Below are 24,611 nucleotides of genomic sequence, written 5' to 3'. Positions count from 1 at the left end.
CTTGGAGTGATTGTAGCTGACGGGAGGATGGAAGGTTTGGTGGCTCAGTGCTCCGCGAGACTGCTGCAGCAGGTAGGACCACATAGGACTAGTAGAAAGGCCTGGAGGGGAAGGACTAGCTCCTGCCCGAACAGCGTCGGGACAGCTTCGGTGATGCGGAACCACTCTGGTCCCCTCAGACGTGGGCAAGGGTGTCCGGACATCCGGGCCTGTGCTAGATCCGAAGCAAACACCTTCCCAGAGATGTTTCTCGGGCGTGGGAGAGGAAGAACCCATCCTTCCAAGGCCCTTATGACAGTGGCCTCCCGAACCAGCACCCCCGGTGTAGAGGTCCTTGCCCTCTCCTAGAGCCCCCCAAACCAGCGTCTTTGGTGCGCTGGAGCTTAGCGTGTTCAGTACAAGTGCTCCTACTTTCCCACTGTGCCCCTCCTTTCCCGCACACACACGTGCTCTCTCGGGATGCAGGGTGGGGGGGAGGGTCAGGCAGAGGGGGTAAGTGGAATAAAAGCAGCAGCCCTTGATCTTGGTTCGCAACTCAGCCGCCGTTCTCTCTATGATACTGAGCGAGAGGATTCCTAAAATGCCCAAAGAGTGGTTAATTTGGTCTCAGCCTTCAGTATTCCTGGGGGAAGAACAGTCACAGCTTATAAAAGTGAAAGTGAGACATTTCCATAACCTTTTATGCTCAGGTAGGGAAGGGTAGTAAGAAAGTGGTTTCAGTACTTTCATCAAATCTCAGGAACTGTTTTATGCTAAACCAGCGATCACAGAATACAAGTTCGTGGAGCAAAATGTCAGGTTCTTTCTGGTTCTGAGCCATGTATTCTTTGTCAATGTGGGGGTATAAGTACCTTACCTTTGGGTTGTTATGAAGAATTATACAGATGATTTGTTTGTTTTAGAGAGTGCGAGTGGGGCAGAGAGAATTTTTTTTGATGTTTATTTTTGAGAGAGTGGGAGAAAGTGGGGGAAGGGCAAAGAGAGGGAGACAGAATCTGAAGCAGGCTCTGAGCTACCACATCAGCGAAGAGCCCAATGTGGGGCTTGAACTCATGAACCGTGAGATCATAACCTGAGCCAGAGTCCCACACTCAACCAACTGAGCTACCCAGGCACCTGGAGAGAATCTTCAGCAGGCCCAGTGCAGCGCCCTGCGCAGAGCTCCATCCCACAAACCTGGGATGAGGACCTCAGCCAGAGTCAAGAGTCAGATGCTTAACCAACTGAGCCACCCAGGTGCCCCAGAGATAGTTTCTGAAAAATGTTTAGCTCAGTGCATGAAACATAGTATATGCTCATTATGGCAACTTGTTTTGCTGTAGTTATCTTCTGGTAAACATTATCAAATTTCAGGTAAGGAATCTCCTCCTTAGTAGTTCTGTTAGGTTGGAAGCTTTATTTATTTCCTTCTGAATTTGCATATTTTTAGGTTTAGGTATCAGAGTAAAAAGCCTGGTCTAGGACATAAGACAAGGGAAATTAAGGGAAAAATTAGGAAGTTACTTTGTCTAAGAAAGGACAAAAGGCAGACACTGGAGCTATTTTAAATGTGACAAAAAGTTTCTTTTTAAAGGAGCCCTAAAGTCCTAAGATTTGGGAATAAAGTCAATTTGGCCACCCTTGAACTTAAATGGTACTGTCACTAAATCAGAGTGTTTTGAGACCAAAGACACAGACGGGATGTAAGACTTATCCCATTATATGCTTAACACTCCTGTTCCTCTTCTCCAACATACACACTTGATTCTTTCATATACAGGATAATGTGCTAATGTAATCAAAAGCATCAAGGAGGAAAAATCACAACTTATCAAAGGGAAGGCCCTTCATTCCCATCACCTCTACCATGCCCTGCTGAAGAGAGGAAAAGAAATAAGTTTAGGGACAGTCCATCACATTATGGATGTCATCAATCATACTGGACTGAATGAACTGCCTTTTCCTTCATAGGAAAAAGAGATTAAGTCTCTGACTGCTGAAATTGATCGGTTAAAAAACTGCGGCGGTTTAGAAGTTTCTCCAAATTTGGAACAGTTGCGAGAAGAAAATTTAAAATTAAAGTATCGACTAAATATCCTTCGAAGGGTAAGTATTCTGGGTTGTTTTTCATTCTACAGTTTGAGTTATTATACCTTTTAAAAAAAAAGAAAACTATTATCAAAGATTCAGAAAGTATGCCATGAGGAATTTGGAGATGTGAGGAAAGAAATCCTGTCTTTTTCCCTGCATTAGACCAGTTAGGACTAAGTTGTTGGTGCAAGTAATGGAGAAGTTGGTGTAGCCTTGTCCTTCCAGGGCCCTCTGAAATGTTTCATCCTAAATATTTGGCCAGCTTGACATAGGCTTTGAGTAGAGTTGAGACATTTTTTAAACAATTTATGCTGTTGCCTTTTTTAAAAAATCATCTTTTTAAATAATTCTCTATCAAAAGAAAATATAGAATATATCCATAGTCCTTCTCTGCCCTAAGTTGGTTGTTTTACAATTTTATTTTTATATTTTACAGTGCCATATTTGGTTTCTTTCCACTGATCTAGTAGTGTTTATCAGTTTTATCAAAAAACTGAGCTTGCTTTAGTTGAGGTTTAAATTTCTTGGCCTGACTCTCAGGTCTGCTGATGACACATCCTGGAGGATGATCTCACCACTATAATTGTTCTCCTGTGTGTGTATACTATTCCAGCCAGACTACACTGGCATTAGATTCTTTTCATTTATCTTAGACTCTGCCCACCTGACTCCTATGAAGTGTTTTTATCACCGGCTTGTGATCTGTTCTGCTTGAAATCACTCTGTTTGGAGTCTTCTAAGATCATGTTTCTTTTCCACGGAGTCTTTCCCCCAGATACTTCACCTTTCTAATTACCTCATTCATTCTGATGTGTACTCATTTCTGTATTCATTTCAATTCAAAAGTATTAAATGTCTAATACGTGGCAGAAGATATGAGGAAAAACATACAAAAGAAGTACAGTCTATTCCTTTTTTTTTGTTTGTTTGTTTGTTTTTAATCTCTACACCCAACATGGAGCTCAAACTTACAACCTGGAGATCAAGAGTCACATGCCACCAACTGAGCAAGCCAGGCGCCCCAAGTACAGTGTATTCTAATACACATTTCCATCATGCACATTAACTCTAATGTGTAAATAATAGAATGCTGTCAGTGTAATGGGAGGAAGGGCACATTAGTTCTTTCACAAATACTTTACCCTACTAAGTAATGGCAACTGAACACAAGGTACACAAAGAAAAGAAAAGAACAAGCCATAGATGAATAAAGTACTGTGTGGACACCCATGCACCTTACCTTCTTTCCCTGGGTCACTTTGGTCACATGCTCTGACTTAGAAACACTGCATGGTTGTCCTATTAACGTTTTTCAGCATGTCCCAGATATGAGAACATTGCAAAGTGTCTGTTACCTTCTCAGGACATCTGAAGGTTTCTCAAAATATTTGGGAACATTTTGTATGATGGTTTGATATTTTCATTCTTTTGTTACAGAGTCTTCAAGCAGAAAGAACCAGACCAACTAAAAATATGATTAACATCAATAGCCGACTGCAAGAGGTCTTTGGTTGCGCCATTAAGGCTGCATATCCAGATCTGGAAAATCCTCCTCTGATAGTGACACCAAGTCAACAGCCCAAGTTTGGGGACTATCAGTGTAATAGTGCCATGGGTATCTCACAGGTGATTGTGTTATTACAAAGCATTCTTGGTGATTTTATTTTCTTAAGCATTAATTGGCATCATTATTATTTACATAAATAATAGCAAATTATATTCTCAGTGAAAAGAACATTTTCCACAGTTCAGAAAAACTTGAGAATAGGGGAAGTATGTTTTTAATTTTAAAACCACAAATTTGAATATTCAGTTAAATTTTATGTGTATTTTCAATATTTAAGGCTAGTAGTTGATACTCTTGCATTGGTACTTCCTTCCTGTTGTGTCCAGGATTGCTGTGTGTTACTAATGAGTGTTGAAAGGTGAAGGATTAAAAGTTACATTCACCAACCAGTGTTCCCATCAAATAATTTGATGCAGCTCTGGTGTCTTTGAGATGGGCTTACATATTTCATTTTCAGTTAGAGGAATTCCCTATTTTTAATAGCTGCATTGTCTGATGTATTTGTGGTTAATTGCCCCTGGCTTGAGACTTTTTGTTTTCCTTTCTTTGTTAAGTAGGAAGGGTTTTTAAAATCCAGATTTTTTTTTCTAAGTAATTTTTATATGTCTACATTGGGGTTAAGTTTATAAGGGTACTATTTTATTTTCCAGGTTTGATTATTGCACACTTTCCTGATTTGAAAATTCAAAATGTAAATATCCTGGAAACAGGCATCATAACTAAAGACTTTGTTATGTCTTCATAAAAGAGTTCTAGATGTCTGTGGCAGCTCATTTTGAAATGGAGATCATGTGGTTTGGGCACTTTTGTATTCCTCTTGGCACTGTTGATGGCTTGATGCTTTAATCTGTCTGTGTTCAAGATTATATACAAGTCATTGGACTTCTTTGCTTCTGCCTTTTGATGGGTCTTAATGTCATGCATCTCATGCTTTATCAGTTGTGTATTTCTGAGTAAATTTCTGGAACTTGTGTAATGAATCATTTTATATTGTGTTATAGATGCTCAAAACCAAGGAACAGAAAGTTAATCCAAGAGAAATTGCCGAAAACATTACCAAACACCTCCCAGACAATGAATGTGTTGAAAAAGTTGAAATTGCTGGTCCTGGTATGACAGTGTTACCCTTCTTAAGTGGTTGTACTGATGTTGGGTCTTCTTTGAAATAAAGAACCATTTTAAATATAAGTATAGGGTTAAAACCTGTATACCTAACAAAGTGGTAAGAACACCTTGGACTGAGAGTTAGGAAACTTGATGTTTTAGTCTCGACTTAGCTGCTGGATCTTGGATGAGTTATTTTACCTCCCTGTGACTTAGTGTTTCATTAGCAAAAAGGAGATGGATAATGGCAGATAAGTCTGGGACGAAAGGGCCCTCAATTTTCTGTTAATAGATGAACAAATCATGTACTGAGAATAAAGGGGCCCAGGAGTAAGTAGGAAGCTTTCAGGAGAGTGGTAATGTTTGAAATAGATACTGAAACAGGGAGCTTCCAAGAGGGCCTCAGGTGGTGTTGGAATTCTTAAAAGAGTTTTGCCAGAGCCAGATCAGCACTTTGGAGCCAGCATAAATGAAATTGACAAAGTCTTTGGGAGTGAACAATCATTCAAGACAGGAAAACGATCTGATTTTTTTTTTCTCTCCTCTTACCATTCATTAGGTTTTATTAATGTCCACTTAAGGAAGGACTATGTATCACAACAGTTAACCAATCTCCTGGTGAATGGGGTTCAACTACCTCCCCTTGGAGAGAATAAAAAGGTATATATAGTTTTCAGTTGATATGTTAATACCTTAAAGTGAATGCGAAGTGCTGTGACCAGCTTCCACTTTTTCTATTGAGATTTAATCATTAATATTTGAGATTATGAACATAATGGAAATAGCCTTTCTCCTGGGTCTTGTTTATTATATGGTTTTTCTTTTCACATTATTCCACAAGGCATTTGGGGTAGCCAGCTGAGGTTTGGCTGAAATAAGGGATGGATTATTTATATAAATAAATTTTATTCCTTTTCAATTAAAAATGGACAAGTAGATTCACCAGAACCTAACACCCTTGAATTACAACCCAAGCTACTATTTATGTCTGAGTTTACAATTAAATGTTATTAATAAATGTTAGAATAAAATGTCTTGTACCCCTTTAAAATTTTTAATTGAAGTATTTGTCATGATGTGAAAATTTAAGATGTATGAGGTATTACTTTGATACACGTATGTATTTTAACATAATTGCCTTTGTATCTGTATTTATCACATTACATAATAATAGTACAATATTATTGTCTAAAATCTATTTTATTGTCTGTTTCAGGTTATAGTTGATTTCTCCTCTCCCAACATAGCTAAAGAGATGCATGTAGGCCATCTCAGGTCAACTATCATAGGAGAGAGTATGTCCCGCCTCTTTGAATTTGCAGGATATGATGTGCTAAGGTATGAAAAATGTTGCTTGAGAAAGAATCTTTGACTAAATGAGTGATTTATAAGTATGATTCTTTTTTTTTCTTTTCTTTTTTTTTTAAATTTATTTTGAGACAAAGAGAACCAGGAGGGGAGGGGCAGAGAGAGAATCCCAAGCAGACTCCATGTTTTTAGCATAGAGCCCAATACAGGGCTTATTCCCACCAACTGTGAGATCGTAACCTGAGCCAGTATCAAGAGTTGGACGCTTAACCAACTGAACCACCCAGGCGCCCCAGTTCTGCTTCTAATCACCCAGTGGGCTTTTTAAATTGTGTCTTGGGACCCTCTGAACTGATAACTTTTAGACTCTGGGAGTGGAACCAAGGAAAAAGCTCCCCATTCATTCCACAGATCTTCTTGAGTACCTCCTGTATCCAAGGGGTTATAGTCTAGTAGGGGGAGAGGTGGGCAAGAAAGAGATCCTGGGCCTGTGGGCCATGGTAAGAAATTAGGATTTTATTAAGTATAATGGGAAGCTCTTGAGAGTCATAATTAGGAGAGCAGTGTAATCCAAATAAAGATTAGTCTGACTTCTGTGAAGAAGCTAGGCAAAGAAGGCAGAAATGTAGGTTAGAAAACTATTTTAAAAAAATTGTTTTTAATAATGGTTATTTGTTTTTGAGAGAGACAGAGTGTGAGTGGGGGAGGGGCAGAGAGAAAGGGAGACAGAATTGGGAACATGCTCCAGGCTCTGAGCTGTCACCACAGAGCCTGGCACAGGGCTTGAACTCACAAACCGCGAGATCATGACCTGAACCAAAGTCAGACGCTTAACCAACTGAGCCACCCAGGCGCCCCAGAAGACTATTTTTATAATCCATTTATGAGATTATCTGGTGATTTGAGATTAGTGAAAAACAGTGAGGGATGTAAAATGGTTGGATTGACACATTTTGAAGAATTTTGTCCACTGACATTTGAGAACCACTGATCTAAATTACACTAAGATAATTGGTTGAGAAATTAAATTTTCATAAAATTGTAATGATCAGCAGCTGGCTCACCTGTCTCTGTCTCAGTTAATTACACAACGGATCATAATCCATCAGTAGGAACTTCATTTACCAAATCCTAGAGGCCTGCTATGTGCAGCCTCCCCTGGAGCTTGCAGACCAGTTGAGACAACTGAGTAAACAAGATGTTGCTAAATGTGATGTACTGGCACTTCAATGTTAGTGGTTCCTAATGGAATATAGTTTGTCTAATTTAAGCATGGTTTTCATTTTCAAATGATTTTGTATTCTGACTGATACTAGGTTAAACCATGTGGGAGACTGGGGGACCCAGTTTGGCATGCTCATCGCTCACCTTCAAGATAAATTTCCAGATTACCTAACAATTTCACCTCCAATTGGGGATCTACAAGCCTTTTATAAGGTTAGATATCATTTATTGTTAAAATATTTTCATGTTTACATTAATATTACTACTTTTCTTTAGGGAGTTCTGAATAGTATTTGAAGCTACCGTGGAGTTAAAAGTAAACTCCCTGCCCCTTAACACACCATCTTTGCTTTTTGAATCAGTGTATGTTAAAAATTGAATTCTTGGAGCACCTGGGTGGCTCAGTCGGTTGGGCGTCCGACTTCGGCTCAGGTCACGTTCTCACAGTTCGTGGTTTGAGCCCTGCGTCAGGCTCTGTGCTGACAGCTCAGAGCCTGGAGCCTGCTTCGGATTCTGTGTCCCCCTGTCTCTGGCCCTCCCCCACCCATGGTCTGTCTCACTCTGTCTCAAAAATAAATAAACATTAAAAAAAAATTTTTTTTTTTAAAGTTGAATTCAACCACATTACTCACATTACCCTGCCTTTTTCTTAATGTTTATTTTTGAGAGAGTGTGCGTGCATGCGCACAGGCAGAGGAAAGACAGAGAGTGAGGGAGACAGAGGCCCAAGCAAGCTCTGTGCTGTCAGTGCAGAGCCCGATGTGGGACTTAAACTCAAACTGTGAGGTCATGACCTGAGCTGAGATCAAGAGTCAGACACTTAACCAACTGAGCCCCCCAAGCACCCCAGTATTTGAAGTTTTCTTGATGCTTTTCTCAATTTGGTATGTTGAAAATGTTAAAGTGTAGGTAAAAATAGTTTTTAGAAGACAATTAGGTTTTTATAAACCGTAATTTTAAATTACTGTAGTCAACTTTCTTTGACTTTGTGATGTCCATATACAGACATTTATTACACCATTTGTGAATGTAATACAATTTTTGTATTAATGTTTTGCATTTCATTATCAGCTCTTTTGTGTTACTATATTTTTTTGTTGGATTGATGTGCTAAAATTTATGTTAATCCCCATTGTTGGGGTGTTTTTGGAGTACTTTTATCCATTCAGTAAACAACTTTTGAACATAGAAGTTTTTTCTCTTTTTAAAATTATTTTCTTACGATAGACAACTTCCCAAGAACAGGATTACTATGACAAAAAGTAAACATTAAAAGTAAAACAAAAATATTCATGTGTTTTTGCTTTGTTTTATAGGATGTGTCTCAGTATTTTCTAATGAAAAAATTGAAAACAAAATATTTACCGATGTGAGACTGGTAAATTACATAACTAATGTTATAATCTATTGGAATTTTGTGTTCTGGATATAATGAGGCTAAATTCAAAAGGCACAGTAAAAGAAAAGCCATATATAGTCAGGCTTTTTAAAACACATAGGCATGTATTTGCAAAGAAATGTCTAGAGTTATGCACCAAAGCATTATCCCTGTTTAGGTTGGGGTGGGATAGACAATTTTTTTTTTTTAATAGTAAATGTGTTTCTTTCAAAATAGAAATAAAACTATGACAGCAGTTTTATTTTTAATTACAAAAAAAGTAATTACTCATTCAGAACCACATCCAGGATGGAAAATGGAGCACGGAAAATTCAGCCCATCTGTTAGCTATTCTTTATTACTCTTAAACCATTGCTGTGAAGAATGATTTTATGACTTGGAAAAGTGGAGGTAGCACTGTGGTGAGAATTTTGTATTTTCAAGAAAAATTATTTCAAAGAAATAATAGGGCTCTTTGGCACATTGATTTGTAACTGTACTGTTGGCTGTTGAGAGCATCTGTTCTGTTTCTGTCCAGGTGTTGTAAATTTCCACTTCCTCACTTTTGGTGTTTTTGTTTTAGAAACACTCTGTATCTAGAAATACAAAGCTGGCTCTTTTAACATTACTTTTTTTTTTTTTTTTTTTAAAACACAGGAATCCAAGAAAAGATTTGATACCGAGGAGGAATTTAAGAAGCGAGCATACCAATGTGTAGTTCTGCTCCAGAGTAAAAATCCAGATATTATAAAAGCTTGGAAGCTTATCTGTGATGTCTCCCGCCAAGGTGAGTTCTTGGCTTTGTTCATTTCATCCAAAAGATATATTGTATGTAGTTTTCTTGAGTCTTTTACTCAATTGACCTTTAATGACGTGTTAAACTTTCAAAGACTGCCAAATGGATTTTTTTCTTCAAATATTTTCTGACACTGAAACAGCTATTAAGAAAGTATATTAAGATAGGCAACTGCAGATTTTAACTTCCTTAGGAGAAAAAATTAATTGGGAAAACTTCACAAACAATTTCAGGTTTTCAAGCTTGACAAAGTAATTTTAAGGTCACTTTGAAGAATATATGGATAAGAATAGCCAAAAAAAGAATGGTAGTGATAGCTATTTTGCAGCACTAGTTTGTAAAATGTTTTATAATGCTGCCATAGGTAGTATTTGCATCACTGATGCATGGCTAGACAGGTAGATGGAACAATTTAGAAAAACTATAAGAAAATTCAGTAAATATTAGATCTCCAAAGAGGAAAGTTCTTTTTCTTTGCATTTACATTTTATAAAGGTAGAGTTTTAAAAGTTATACCAGAAGTACATGTTTCTTGTAGAACAAAATGTGGGCAAGGAAAAAGAAAATAAAAATTACAGTTCCACTGACTATTATTTTGATGAGTGTCTTTCCATATTCTTTCCACGTTTTCAAAATGGCAGTGTATATATATAATGTTCTATACCATACATTTTTAATGTGATTAAATTTAACCTTCCAGATGTTGTAGTTAAATAATATATTTTAATGTTAAATGCATGTCTCCTGTTTGTTTAAATTCTTAGACATTTTATTTGGTGAAATTTTTTTCCTAGAGTTTAATAAAATCTATGATGCATTGGACATCTCTTTAATAGAGAGGGGGGAGTCCTTCTATCAAGATAGGATGAATGATATTGTAAAGGAATTCGAAGATAGAGGTAGGCACTTTACTTTTTTTTAACTTCATTATGGAAATTTTCAAATAGGTCAAAGTGGACACAACATTCTCTTTTTCAATCAATAGCTTTTTTTTCAGTCTGCACATTATGTTTGTTTAATATATATTTTACATTCTGTATAGCCAAAGGGCCTCCCACCCCCCATTTTTCTCTTTTGTTATTGAAGAAACTGGGCCATTTGTCTAAGAGTATTTCCCATATAATATTTAACAGTTCCTCCATCTGTGTCTTCTAAAGAGGCTTGATTAAATTGTTTGTTTGTTTCTTTCTTTTAAGTTTATTTATTTATTTTGTGAGAGAGAGAGAGAGAGGGTATCCCAAGCAGGCTCTGCACTGTCAGTGCAGATATGGGGCCCAAACTCCCAAAACACAAGAACATGTCCAAAACCAAGAGTCGACGCTTAGCCAACTGAGCCAATCAAGGCGCCCCATGGCTTGATTAAATTCTGGTTTAGGTTTTCTTTTTTTGTTTTTTGGTTTTTTTTTTGTTTTGTTTTGTTTATTTGCAAGCATTCCAATAATGTCAGGTTGGCTCTCTTTAGGTTAAGATGGATTAGTGGGCTCAGGTGTTGTCAGCCTGATCTAGCCACAGATTTCCCTGTTAGCCTCTTCCCTGTTGTTTTTAGCAGCTATCGTGATTTTGATGCATTACTTCATTACAGGTTGAAAAATGGTAGTATTCTGTTGTTCTTTCTCTGTTACCTTGAATTCTCCTTTGTAGAATGATGCCTCATAATTATTTTGGTTATCCTGAAGTACAGTTCAAGATAAGTAGTGTAAATGCTTGATTCTTTTCAATTATCAATTTCAGAATAATAAATTAGTTTCTTAGCATGATCCAGATACAACTGAGTTGTTTTTAGCATTATTATAAATGGGGTTTATTCCATTCTACATTTTGAAATCATTTGCCTTTATTATACTTTTTAATAATCACTGTCTCATTTTTTGGCTAATGGTAGCTTCCTCAAATTGGCTTTCCTATTTTTTGTCTTTTTCTTGAGCCCTACAGTCTCTCTAGTCTTTGCTAGTTTACTTGCTTTCAGGTACACAACATTTTAGGATTATTGTACATTTCCTGCCTTAGATCTAGAATCAGCCAATCTCGTATCTCCAAGAAAGCCTGGCTCCTTGAGTGGGAAATGGTATTTATTAATCACAATCTGTGGCCTAGGGATTATACTTTTAAGGTAATAAAATTTTAGGGACGTTTTTAGGAGCCAAATGTAGTGAGAATCCAGAAAACTGCCAGGTATCTCACCTCTGCCCTGAGGAAATCATGTGCTGCCCAGACAATAGCTATTTTCCCAGACTCCTAGTAGGTCATAGAAAATAAAATGTGATTTCTTGAGCTCTCTGGTAAATATCTTATAATGGCTCATACTTTATATTCCTTCAGGGTTCTTTTAACATTATTAATGAAGATTTCTTTCCTAGGATTTGTGCAAGTGGATGATGGCAGAAAGATTGTGTTTGTCCCAGGATGTTCTGTACCATTAACCATAGTAAAATCAGATGGAGGTTACACTTATGATACATCTGACCTGGCTGCTATTAAACAAAGACTATTTGAGGAAAAAGCAGATATGATTATCTATGTAGTGGACAGTGGACAAGTGAGTTTGCAGATTTGTTTATGTTCTTACATGGTCTGATTGGAACTGAGACAGTATGGCGAGGTTTGTGGCATTTAGCACATAGAAGTCTTCCAAAGACTAAAGATCAGAACTTTGCTGTAACAGAGAAAAAACCGGGTTTGGATTTGACCACATCGGAATATATTTCCCAGCTTTTCCGCTTTTCTCCATCAACTGGTGATTACTTTCCTGAACATCAGTGACCATTCCTATCTGAAAGGGGGTTGTGAGACCTAAAATATAACTGAAATTTTTGCACAATGAACCTACTATTAATTCAGCCACTTTAAAAACCTTTGAACATAGAAAGTAACAGTCCTGCTTTACCTGTTTCTCATATATTGGGAATAAAGATGATCTTATTTATAATTATAATTATGCTTGCCTTCTAAAATTTGTGAGATTTAAACTTTACAAATCTTTATCGCTACATACAGAGCTTTAAGTCACTTTTTTGTTATTAGAAAGTTTAGCAGATAACTTTCTATTTGTTTCTTTGTAGTCTGTGCACTTCCAGACAATATTTGGTGCTGCTCAAATGATTGGTTGGTATGACCCTAAAGTAACTCGAGTGTTTCATGCTGGATTTGGTGTGGTGCTGGGTGAAGACAAGTAAGTCTGGAAAGTCTGAGTATTAATAACATACACAACCCCCAGATTTACTTGCAAAAGGCTATGTTTCATTAGATATTAAATTAGAATTAAAGTTCATAATTTTTCTCAGTCTGCAGATGCTGCCAGCTGAGCTTTTTTGTACTTATGTCTTATTGCTATTAGAGAATGTAGCCTTTTAGGGAGATTTGTAAAGAGTTGAATGAAAACCACACTAGATTTAACAGATTTTAAGAGGGTTTCCATTTGCACAGATCTAAATTGTAAAGTTGATCACACTACCTCCTCAGATTTCAAGAAAATACTCAACAGTATATTTCAAGCATTTTGTAATTGTCTTTTTCTTTCACAGTTAAACACCTAAATAGGTATACGTTTATTGAGATTCCAATTGAGTTTTAAAATTGAGCTTTCATTTTTATGTTTATCTCAAAAATAATAAGTTTGAGACCTGCATGTTAATATTCATACATCCAGTTTTTGTTTTCCAATCTTTTCCCCGCATTCTGTACAATGTTTATGAAATAAAAGATAAATACAAGCAAATATAGATAATCACCAACTCAAAGGCATAAAATTTTTTAGCATCTTGTATTCAGTAATATCCTAGGGTCACTAAGCTATTTAACATCATGTCTTTTAAAATCTGTGGCATTTTAGCCACCTGGGTGGCTCAGTCAGTTAAACGTCCCAACTTCACCTCAGGTCATGATCTTGCGGTTCGTGGGTTTGAGCCCCGCATCAGGCTCTGTGCTGACAGCTCAGAGCCTGGAGCCTGCCTCAGATTCCATGTCTCCCTCTCTCTGCCCCTTACCCGCTCACACTCTGTCTCTCTCTCTCAAAAATAAACAAACATTAAAAAATAAAAAATTTTTTTAAAAATCTGTGGCACTTTAGATTTAGTGATCCAGCCCAAATGTCATTACACCGAAGTGGTAATGCTTTTAAAAACCACATGAAGTAGCTCAAGATGCTTGGCTAGCCAATGTACAAAAGCCTTAATGAAGTTTACAACAATTAGACTAGATGTGTGAGGTATTTTAGCTAGAGTACGTGGAAATCAACATCACTTTTTAAATTTTTTTAATGTTTTATTTATTTTTGAGAGGGAGCATGAGCAGAGAGGGGCAGAGAGAGAGAAGGAGACTTAGAATCTGATGCAGATTCTGAGCTGTCAGCACAGAGACAGATGTGGGGCTCAAACTCATGAACCATGAGATGACCCAAACTGAAGTCATATGTTCATTGATTGAGCCAGCCAGGTGCCCCAGCATCAAACATTTTTAAATTATAATTTAAGTTACACTCTTGTGTAGAGCTGCACTTTTTTGGAATCAAAAGACACTAGGTCCTCATTTTGGTGTCGTGGTCCTAAAAAAGTGCTTGAAAATCAGACGATGTGTTGAGTATTGGTTATAGTATCTTAGTTTATTAACTGTTGGTTTTTTGGACTTGTATTTATTTATTTTTTACTTTTATTTTTTAAATGTTTTTATTTATTTTTGACACAGAGAGAGACAGAGCATGAGCAGGGGAGGGGCAGAGAAAGAGGGAGACACAGAATCTGAAGCAGGCTCCAGGCTCTGAGCTGTCAGCACAGAGCCCGACGCGGGGCTCAAACTCAGACTATGAGATCATGACCCGAGCTGAAGTCGGATGCTTAACCGGCTGAGCCACCCAGGCGCCCCTGGACTGATATTTAGATGATTTTTCTCACAGTTGGGTGAAATTATCAAATTTACTTTTATACCTATATTTCTCACAAGTACTCATATTTTGGCAATTAACTTGATCACATAACGGCTAAGAGGTTTTTTCCATGATTTTTTTGTTGTTTCATATTTCTGCACTCTCACCGTTACGTAATTATGGCATCCTGCACCATTAAAGAGAAAAATAATTTTAATGATAGTTAACTAGTGGCAGCGTACCATATTTTAAATATTTACATTGAAATGCTCACAGATTCTGCCATCTGCTTTTTAGTGGAATTTTCTGTTTTAAAGCTTTTTGCAATAGTTTGTCCTTTTATTTAAACATCTTCCTCTTATTTTTTGGACACCTGTTTATTGAGTACATATGAATGGCATTGTCTGGATGCTCCAGTGTGTACACAAAGATAATAGAATGTGGACTTTACACTAAGGAGCCTGTCTTGTGAAGCAGAGCAGTTCCCTGGGGAAGTTATTGACTTACTACGTACTAAAGTAGGTATTAGGCATTTTTTAAAAAACTCTTGATGTTCAGGTATGGATTCCTTCTATTAGAACCACTAGTCTGAGCAGTAAACCAGCACCAAAAAAATGCAGAAAAATTCAAGGCAGGTGTGTATAGGCAGTAAAGGAAAAGACCATTTATTGTAGAGATGTTATAGGAAGGTCTCCCTTAGCATTTTGGCATCTCTTTTGATGGCTATCATTTCATCAGACAGAAGATTTGGAAGTTGCTGAATAGTCAAACAGTAGGGGATGGCGTAAGGAAAGCCACAGAAGTATTTAATGTATTTGTAGGATAGTAAGTTTTAATACTATAATCAAGAAGAAGATCCTTTCTAAGGTAATGCTGAAAATACAACTTTAATGGGAAATATCATGATTATTTTGGTAGGCTTTGTGTTGACTAGAAAAACATGCTTCATTTGTAGTACCATTTCTGCATTTGAAGAATTTTTTTTTATGATTTTATTTTTGATAATGTGGAGTTCAGACAACCCCAAGATCAAGAGTCGCATGTTCAACTGAATGAGCCAGCCAAGGTGATCACAAAGAATTTTTATTTATTTTTATTTAATGTTTATTTATTTTTGAGAGAGACAGCACAAGCAGGGGAGGAGCAGAGAGAGAGGAAGAGAGAGAATCCCAAGCAGGCTCCCCACTGTCAGCATGGAGTCCAACATAGGCCTTGAGCGCATGAACCGTGAGATCATGATCTGAGCCAAAGTCAGATGCTCAGTCAGCTGAGCCAGCCAGGCACCCTCCCCAAAGAATTTTTTAAAAAGAGAAAATTAGAGGTGCCTGGCTGGCTCAGTTGGTGGAACATACAACTCTTGATCTCAGAGTCATGAGTTTGAGCCCCACATTAGGTATGGAGATAACTTAATAAAAAAGAAAATTATATACTCAGTGTTGTACAAACTTCTGTTTAATAGGTATAATCCAATTTTTGTTGAAGTAAGCCCAACGTGGGGCTTGAACTCATGACCTGAGATCAAGTCCCATGCTCTACCAACTGAGCCAGCCAATTGTCCCAGTAAAATCCAGTTTTTGTAAAATGCTTTTAAGTGTACCATTGCCCAGGACAGTGTCTGTCAAAGCTGTTGTCACATTCTCAGAGATTCTGATTTCAGTGGTATGAATGGAGCCCTGACATCCTGTGTTTAAGCTCTTCAGCTGATTTGTACAGAGCTGGTTGCTACTCAACAGGTGGGGTTATTATCTAGAGAAATAAAAATGAGATTCCAATTAAGAATTTGCTTAGAAATGAACTACTGGGACCTCATCAAAATAAAAATCTTCTGCACAGCAAAGGAAACAGTCAGCAAAACTAAAAGGCAAGCAACGGAATGGGAGAAGATATTTGCAAATGACATATCAGATAAAGGGTTAGTATCCAAAATCTATAAAGAACTTATCAAACTCAACACCTAAAAAACAAATAATCCAGTGAAGAAATGGGCAAAAGACATCAATAAGACATTTCTCCAAAGAAGACATCCAGATGGCCAACTGATACACGAAAAAAATGCTCAATATCACTCATCATCTGGGAAATACAAACCAAAACCACAATAAGATACCACCTCACACCTGTTAGAATGGCTAACATTAACAACTCAGGCAACAACAGATGTTGGCCAGGATGCGGAGAAAGAGGATCTCTTTTGCATTGTTGGTGGGAATGCAAGCTGGTGCAGCCACTCTGGAAAACAGTATGGAGGTTCCTCAAAAAATAAAAATAGAGCTACCCTATGACCCAGCAATTGCACTACTAGGTATTTATTTAAAGGCATAGGAGTGCTGTTTCAAAGGGACACATGCACCCCAATGTTTATAGCAGCACTATCGACAATAGCCAAAGTATGGAAAGAGTCCAAATGTCTGTTGATGGATGAATGGATAAAGATGTGGTGTGTGTATATATACATACATACATACACACACACACACACACACACACACACACACACACAATGGAATATTACTCAGCAATCAAAAGGAATGAGATCTTGCCATTTGCAACTATGTGGATGGAACTAGAGGGTATTATGCTAAGTGAAATTAGAGAAGAAAAATATATGACTTCACTCATGAGGACTTTAAGAGACAAAACAGATGAACATAAGGGAAGGGAAGCAAAAATAATACAAAAACAGGGAGGGGGACAAAAACATAAGAGACTCTTAAATACGGAGAACAAACAGGGTTACTGGAGGGGTTGTGGGAGGGTGAGCTAAATGGGTAAGGGGCATTAAGGAATCTCCTGGAATCATTGTTGCATTATATGCTAACTAACTTTGATATAAATTTTAAAAATAAATAAAAGTTAAAAAAATAAAAGAATTTGCTTAGTTCCCAGACAGTTCTAGAATCAAACATGTATCTTATTAATTTTTCTGAGAAGGCAAAATAAGCCAAACTTGATGTTGAGGAAAATGAACAAATGTCTTCTCTATTTCCCTTTTAGGGAATGTATTATAGGTCAACATGTAGAGAATGCTATGGGGAGCCTAAAGCATAGAATGCTTTGATTTGAGGACTATAAGATGAAAGATAATTGAAAGTACCACTCTTTCTTTCAGCATTCTCCCCGGTTGCCAGGTGGAATGAGACATTGTCAAAACGTCATTTTCAAAGATTTCTAAGTTGTAAATTCTGTTTCAAAATCTACTTAACTGGGACTCTTACATTTTTTTTAGGAAGAAGTTTAAAACACGTTCAGGTGAAACAGTGCGTCTCATAGACCTTCTAGAAGAAGGACTAAAACGATCCATGGACAAATTGAAGGAAAAAGAAAGAGACAAGGTAATCTAAAGCCTTGTTGGCATATTGTGTACCATGTGCTGTGTTGTGATTTTTTTTTTGAGAGAGAACTGGGGAGGATTAGAAAATCCACGTAAGCTTATAGTACTCAGATTTTATTGCACAGTAAGTTTGCTTCATTATTGAGTTTGAAAATACAGTTCTTGGCTACTACAAAAGGCTATGACCTTTTCCTGCTGTTACTGTGGCGTAGTATCTCTGCTTCTTGGCATTTCTCCTGTCACAACTTTGAATGAATGATTGGAAAATATTGCAAACTAAAGGGTTAGATTCTGCAGCCTACATTAGGGAGGTCAAGGATTGAGATTCAAAGGGTTTTGTGTCTTTTACTCTTCAGTAAGTCAAGTGATATAAGGGAATGGATGGAACTACTATAAACAGAAGAGTACAATTACAGAAGAAGTAGAATAGGATGTTAGTCCTGGCCTAGGCAGGATGTAGATGTACCATTACTGCATTGTAAGGTTAGGGTTGGCTTTGCCTAACTTTATTAAAAATTGCCAAAGAGAGTATTGTAACCATTATATACTCCCACCACTAATATTTGATTGTTCCATTTGCCCCATATCTTTACCAACACTTGATTTGTCAGTCTTTTATCCTTTCTGTTGAATTCAGTGGCATCTCACTGTGGTTAATATTTGCATTTCTCTGATGAGTAGTAATGTTGATTGCCTTTTTTAATGCTTATTGACTATTTATATATCTTTCATGAGGGGTCTTTTCAAGTCCTTTACCCATTGTTTGTTGTATTTATATCTATTCACATATTTACTCTTTCCTGTGCACTTCTTCCTTGAGGATCTCCTTTTAATACTTTTTTTGTAGTGCAAGTTTGCTGGTGATGAATTCTGTTGGCATTTGTCTGAGAACATCTTTATATTGCCTGTAGTTTTGAACGATCTGTTTTTTTAAATGTTCATTTTTGGAAGAGAGAGTGTGAGTTGGGGAGGGGCAGAGAGAGGGGGAGACAGAGGATCTGAAGCTGACTCTGCACTGCCAACAGAGAGCCCGATGAGGGACTTGAACTCACAGACTGAGATTGTGACCTGAGCCGAAGTCGGCCGCTTAACCACTGAGCCACCCAGGCACCCCTGAACAGTATTTTGATTGAGTGTAGAATTGTAGTCCCATAGCTCTTTCAGCATTTTAAAGGTGGCATTCCATTGTCTTTTAGCTTCTTTAGTTTCTTTTCAATATCACTTATCTCATTGCTCCTTTGAAGGTAGTGTATCTTTTTTTCAGACTACTTTTACTGTTTTTCTTAGGCTTTGTTTTGGTACTTAGACTAAATGAATGCCTAAGTATGGTTTGAGGGTTTTTGCCGGTGAGGCGTGTGGAGTGTACTTATCCTGCTTGGGAGGTGCTGAGCTTCCTAAATCTGTAGGTTGTGTTCTTTCATCAGTTTAGAATTTTCAGCCCTATCTCTTAAATTACTTCATCTTTGCTCCATTCTGTACTCCCCAGAATCCTAAGTACTTATATAATGTGTTATAATTTTTCACTGTGTGTCCTATATGTCTCTCACACCTGCTTTTTAAAAACTAAGTAATCACCCCCAGTGTGGAGATCAGACTTCAAACCCCAAGATCAAGAGTCATATGCTTTACTGACTGAGCCAGCCAGGTGCCCCTCTGCTTTTTCTTCCCCATGCTTTTTCTCCCTCTGCTTCATTTTGAATCTTTTCTACATTGTTTTGCCCCTTTCCTCTAATTTTTTGAGTATTTCGATTGTAGTTTTCTTTAAGGTTTTCATTTTTTTTTAATTTTAATAATGTATTTTATTTAACCCAACATATCTAAAATATTACCAACATACAATCTACCTCTACTTATTTTAGACTATTTCCATTTTTTTATTTTTTATTTTTTAAAATTTACATCCAAATTAGTTAGCATATAGTGAAACAATGATTTCAGGAATAGATTCCTTAATGCCCCTTACCCATTTAGCCCATCCCCCCTCCCACAACCCCTCCAGTAACCCTCAGTTTGTTCTCCGTATTTATGAGTCTCTTTTGTTTTGTTCCCCTCCCTGTTTTTATATTATTTTTATTTCCCTTCCCTTATGTTCATCTGTTTTGTCTCTTAAAGTCCTCATATGATGGGGCGCCTGGGTGGCGCAGTCGGTTAAGCGTCCGACTTCAGCCAAGTCACGATCTCGCGGTCCGTGAGTTCGAGCCCCACGTCGGGCTCTGGGCTGATGGCTCGGAGCCTGGAGCCTGTTTCCGATTCTGTATCTCCCTCTCTCTCTGCCCCTCCCCCGTTCATGCTCTGTCTCTCTCTGTCCCAAAAATAAATAAAAAACGTTGAAAAAAAAAATTAAAAAAAAGTCCTCGTATGAGTGAAGTCGTATGATTTTTGTCTTTCTCTGACTAATTTCACTTAGCATAATACCCTCCAGTTCCATCCACGTAGTTGCAAATGGCAAGATTTCATTCTTTTTGATTGCTGAGTAATACTCCAGTGTGTGTGTGTGTGTGTGTGTGTGTGTGTGTGTGTGTGTGTGTGTGTATGTATATGTGTATATACATACCACATCTTCTTTATCCATTCATCCATTGATGGACATTTGGGCTCCTTCCGTACTTTGGCTATTGTTGATAGTGCTTCTGTAAACATTGGAGGGCATGTGTCCCTTCAACACAGCATACCTGTATCCCTTGGATAAATACCTAGTAGTGCAGTTGCTAGGTCGTAGGGTAGTTCTATTTTTAGTTTTTTGAGGAACCTCCATACTGTTTTCCAGAGTGGCTGCACCAGCTTGCATTCCCATTTTAGCTTTTCATTTTTGAAATAATATTAGGCATATAAAAATTACAAAATAGTGCAAAGAATTGCTATGTTAGCTTCCCCAAATAACAATACTTTATGTATCCATAGTATAATTATGGAATCAGGATACTAACTAGTGATATAACACTAGTTAATAGTCTACAGACCTTATTTAAGTTTACCATTTGTCTCATGCATGTTGTTTTTCCAGTCTGGGGTCCAGTTCGGGATCAGCTATTATAGTTGGTTGTCATGTCTTTTTAATGTCTTCATTTTTATTTATTACTTTTTTTCAAATTTATTTTAGAGAGAGAGGGTGTGAGCAGGGGAGAGGGGCAGAAGGAGAGAAAGAGAATCCCAAGCAGGCTCCACACCCAGCATGGAGCCTGACATGGGGCTGGATCCCATGACCCTGAGATCATGACCTGAGCCCAACTCAAGAGTCAGATGCTTAACCAAGCCACCCAGGTGCTCCTGTAATTAGTATTTTTAAATATCTTTTTATTTTAAGCAGTTCCAGATTTTAAAGTTGCTTTTGTCTTTTTTGTTTCTGTTGTCTTGTTGGTCCTCTTCCCACCCATTGGTTTTCAGTCATAGCAACTGGCTTTTTTATTAAGCTGCCTTCCCCCCCCCCCCCCCCCCCCCCCGCAAACTGGATGCTGGATGTTGTGAATGCAAAATTATAACGGTTTTGGATAATGTCATCTTCCTCCAACAACCAATTAAGTTTTTTTCTGACAGATGGCATACCAGCTGGTGATCTTAATTCTGTCGGTCTTGGTCTGGAGCTTTGTTAGGGTTGAATGAAGCATTTCAGTTTTATCTTTACTATTAGGGTACGGTTCTTTTTGGTAAAATATGGCCCTTCTAGTTTCACCAGGTAATTCACTAGTGCCCTTCTCCCTTGCTCCTTCTGGGACTCCCCAGCCTCACACAGCTGCTGAAATCTCTGCTCAGTTCTTCAACTACCAGTTTTCTCTTTCCTGCTGGGTTTTTTGGGAGTCCTGCCTTGTTAATGCCAGCCATTGGATGGTTTGAAAGAAGGTGTTCAGTTTTTCACTCCTCTTTGTTATCTTGGTGATTTTCTCCTCACTCTTTTGGAAGCCCCAAACTCTGAATTCCCTCTTCTTACCCCAGTAAGACCACTTCTTTCTGCTTGGCTTTTGTTCCCTTCTGTCACTACCACATGGTGATTTAGACAGTGCCCTAGGGGAAAAGGTCAGGTAAATGTGAGACTTAACTTCTTGTGTTTTCCTTCTCCCAAAGATTATATATAGCCCCTCAAACTTTGCTTATATTGATGTTCTCTAGTGACTTCATATAGTTGCTTCCTATGATTTATCCAACTTTTAAATAGTTGCTTTTGGTATAAGGGTTAGTCTACTATAGACAACTCCATTGTGTCTAGAAAAGAACCTTAATCACTTGTGGCCTAATAGTGCTTTAGAATGCATGGCTAAATATTAACAATACAATAATGCAGGAGTTCTTCCTCCCACTCCTGACACCCTGTCTTTTTAATTCCAGTGTAATTAACATACAGTGTTACATTAGTTTCTGGCATATAGCATAGTGACTCAGCAGTTCTATACATTACTCAGTGCTCATCAGGATAAGCGTACTCTTAATCCCCTTCACCTGTTTCACCCATCTCCCTACCCACCTCCCCTCTGGTAATCACCAGTTTGTTCTGTATATTTAAGGGTCAGTTTTTTTGTCTTCTTTTTCTCTGATCATTTGTTTCTCAAATCCTATGAGTGAAATTACATACTATTTGTCTTTCTCTGACTTGTTTCACTTAGCATTATTCCCTCTAGATCCATCCATGTTATTTCATTCTTTTCAATGGCTGAGTAATTCCATTATCTATATATACCATATCTTATTTATCCATTCTATTGTGACACCCTGTTTTAATTTCAATTAATTTCCCGACCCTAAGTTTTTTTCTAGTTTGCTATGTTACTTTATTTTCTATAAGCTACTTCAGAATCTTTATGGAATGAAGTGGATATAAACTAATTATTGGTGCTTTCTATTTCGTATCTACTGAATACATTGGGGGGAAAGTATTCAAGCAGACACTTCATATTTTATAAATCTCATAGAAAAACATTTTGTTATGCAGAGCTGATGAGTTATATTTTCATTATTCCTTTTATAGATTGGCCCATGTTTCCTCAGTGTCGATATTTATTAAAGTTTACTTTTTCTGCCTTAGCACCAGGACAAAGGCAGCGTTCAGTAAGCTATGAAGTTTTTGTTTGTTTGTTTTCCAAAAGGTCTTAACTGCAGAGGAATTAAAGGCTGCTCAGACATCCGTTGCTTATGGTTGTATCAAATATGCAGATCTTTCTCATAACCGGTTGAATGACTACATATTCTCCTTTGACAAAATGTTGGATGACAGAGGAAACACAGCTGCTTACTTGTTGTATGCCTTCACTAGAATCCGGTATTTGTACAACATTGTTCTATTTTGAATCAGTTGATAGGATTTTTAATTTACATCAGTCATTTCTTATTACATATTTCTGAGTGGAGAAGGATGTGCCTAACAAAAGAAAATGATGGCTGTTTCCTGATTTTTCAGGTCTATTGCACGTCTGGCCAATATTGATGAAGAGATGCTCCAGAAAGCAGCTCAAGAGACCAAGATCATTTTGGACCACGAAAAGGAATGGAAACTAGGCCGGTGCATTTTACGATTCCCTGAGATTCTCCAGAAGATTTTAGATGACTTACTTCTTCACACTCTTTGTGATTATATCTATGAGCTGGCAACTACTTTCACAGAATTCTATGATAGCTGCTATTGTGTGGAAAAGGATCGACAAACTGGTAAGTGTCGTATTCGGTGGTCATATTGAGGACGGGGCACTAGCAAGGCATTTATTTGAATTGGGTGTGGATGGATGGTTTTCAACTTGTTTTATTTATGGAACACCCTCCCCCCGCTCCCCACCTCTCCTAGATTTTCTTCCCAACTATACACTGGTCGTTATCATATATAACAGACAAAATTCAACTAGATCTAATAAAAGCATAAATGGAATTCTCATTCCACACAAAGTAGTTTTCCCCACCCTCAGGCACATGCATGGAACCAACCATAGAACTCCAAAGAAAACAATTGGAAGACCACTAGGAATAGGACATTTCCAATGAAAGCAATGTTACTGAGGGTCCCAGAATGAGTCTTTGGGAGTTTTTGACAATGGAAACTGCCTTTGGGAGAAAAGTGGTATCTTTTCTTACCTTAGGCTTTCTGCTAGCTTCTGTTACAGTTACTGAAGTAGACTGAAGTGATTTGTTACAGGGCAAGTAGGTGTTTTTGAGAGTCATGCCTGAGAATTGAAATTTCATTAGGAAAAACAATCTCACCATTATCCTGAAATTAAAGTTTATAGTTATTTCAAACTATGAGGCCTAAGATAAAACTCTGAAAGAATTTTAGAAGAAAGATAAAATTTATCATTCTAATCATTGTAGAACTTGTATCCCCTTATCAGAAACAGATTTCTTGAACAGAAACATCTTTCTTGAATTGTCTGTATTTTAACCTTGGATTGTCTGTATTTTAATGTGAAGGTAATTCTAGTTAAAGTCCCAAAACATGGGTTAGGCTATTCACCTTTCAGTAAAATACAGAAGTAATACAGATTCTTTAGTAATGGTTTTCAAGAAGACAAATTAATCTTTTTTTTTTTCTATTTTCTCAGGTCAAGTGTTGAAAGTAAACATGTGGCGTATGCTGCTGTGTGAAGCAGTAGCTGCTGTTATGGCCAAGGCGTTCGATATCCTGGGAATAAAACCTGTCCAAAGAATGTAATCCTTCTTAGGTTTGAACACTGTGTGTTTTTACCAGAAATAGCCATTTAACACTGCTTTTTTACAATCATGTGGATACAAAAATAAGTAAAGGAAATTTGTCAGCTGTCTACATAACTTGTGCTTTTTTTCTAACAACTGGGCCTTTGAAAAGAAAAACATAACTTTCATAAATACGTTTATTTCTGCTGACCATTAAACCAAAATTACTTAGTGGGGCCATGGAGAAGAGGGTTTATTGTGTGGCTTAGGGAGTGTTTATTGGTTTGGCTGGGATGTGTTTTCATTCATTTTAATTTGATAAGCAGTCCCATTTATTGAGCTCTACTATAGACCCCAGGAACTAAATTT

At 37.5% G+C, this 24,611-nt stretch overlaps 1 protein-coding gene across 1 annotated transcript; it reads left to right on the top strand.

The window, feature by feature from the left end:
* On the top strand, positions 1-24,372 carry RARS1 (arginyl-tRNA synthetase 1). The gene is made up of 15 exons (XM_047871778.1): positions 1-72; positions 1,951-2,085; positions 3,508-3,696; positions 4,639-4,747; positions 5,301-5,401; positions 5,958-6,079; positions 7,366-7,486; positions 9,309-9,438; positions 10,242-10,346; positions 11,805-11,983; positions 12,507-12,616; positions 17,532-17,637; positions 22,712-22,884; positions 23,023-23,270; positions 24,152-24,372. The coding sequence occupies exons 1-15, from the start codon at positions 28-30 to the stop codon at positions 24,259-24,261; spliced, it is 1,983 nt and encodes a 660-aa protein (XP_047727734.1). The 5' UTR covers positions 1-27; the 3' UTR covers positions 24,262-24,372.
* Positions 24,373-24,611: the final 239 nt, after the last annotated feature.

The sequence above is a fragment of the Prionailurus viverrinus genome, chromosome A1 (assembly GCF_022837055.1).
Source record: "Prionailurus viverrinus isolate Anna chromosome A1, UM_Priviv_1.0, whole genome shotgun sequence".
Lineage (NCBI taxonomy): Eukaryota > Metazoa > Chordata > Mammalia > Carnivora > Felidae > Prionailurus > Prionailurus viverrinus.
This window is presented reverse-complemented; position numbering and strand designations above follow the sequence as displayed.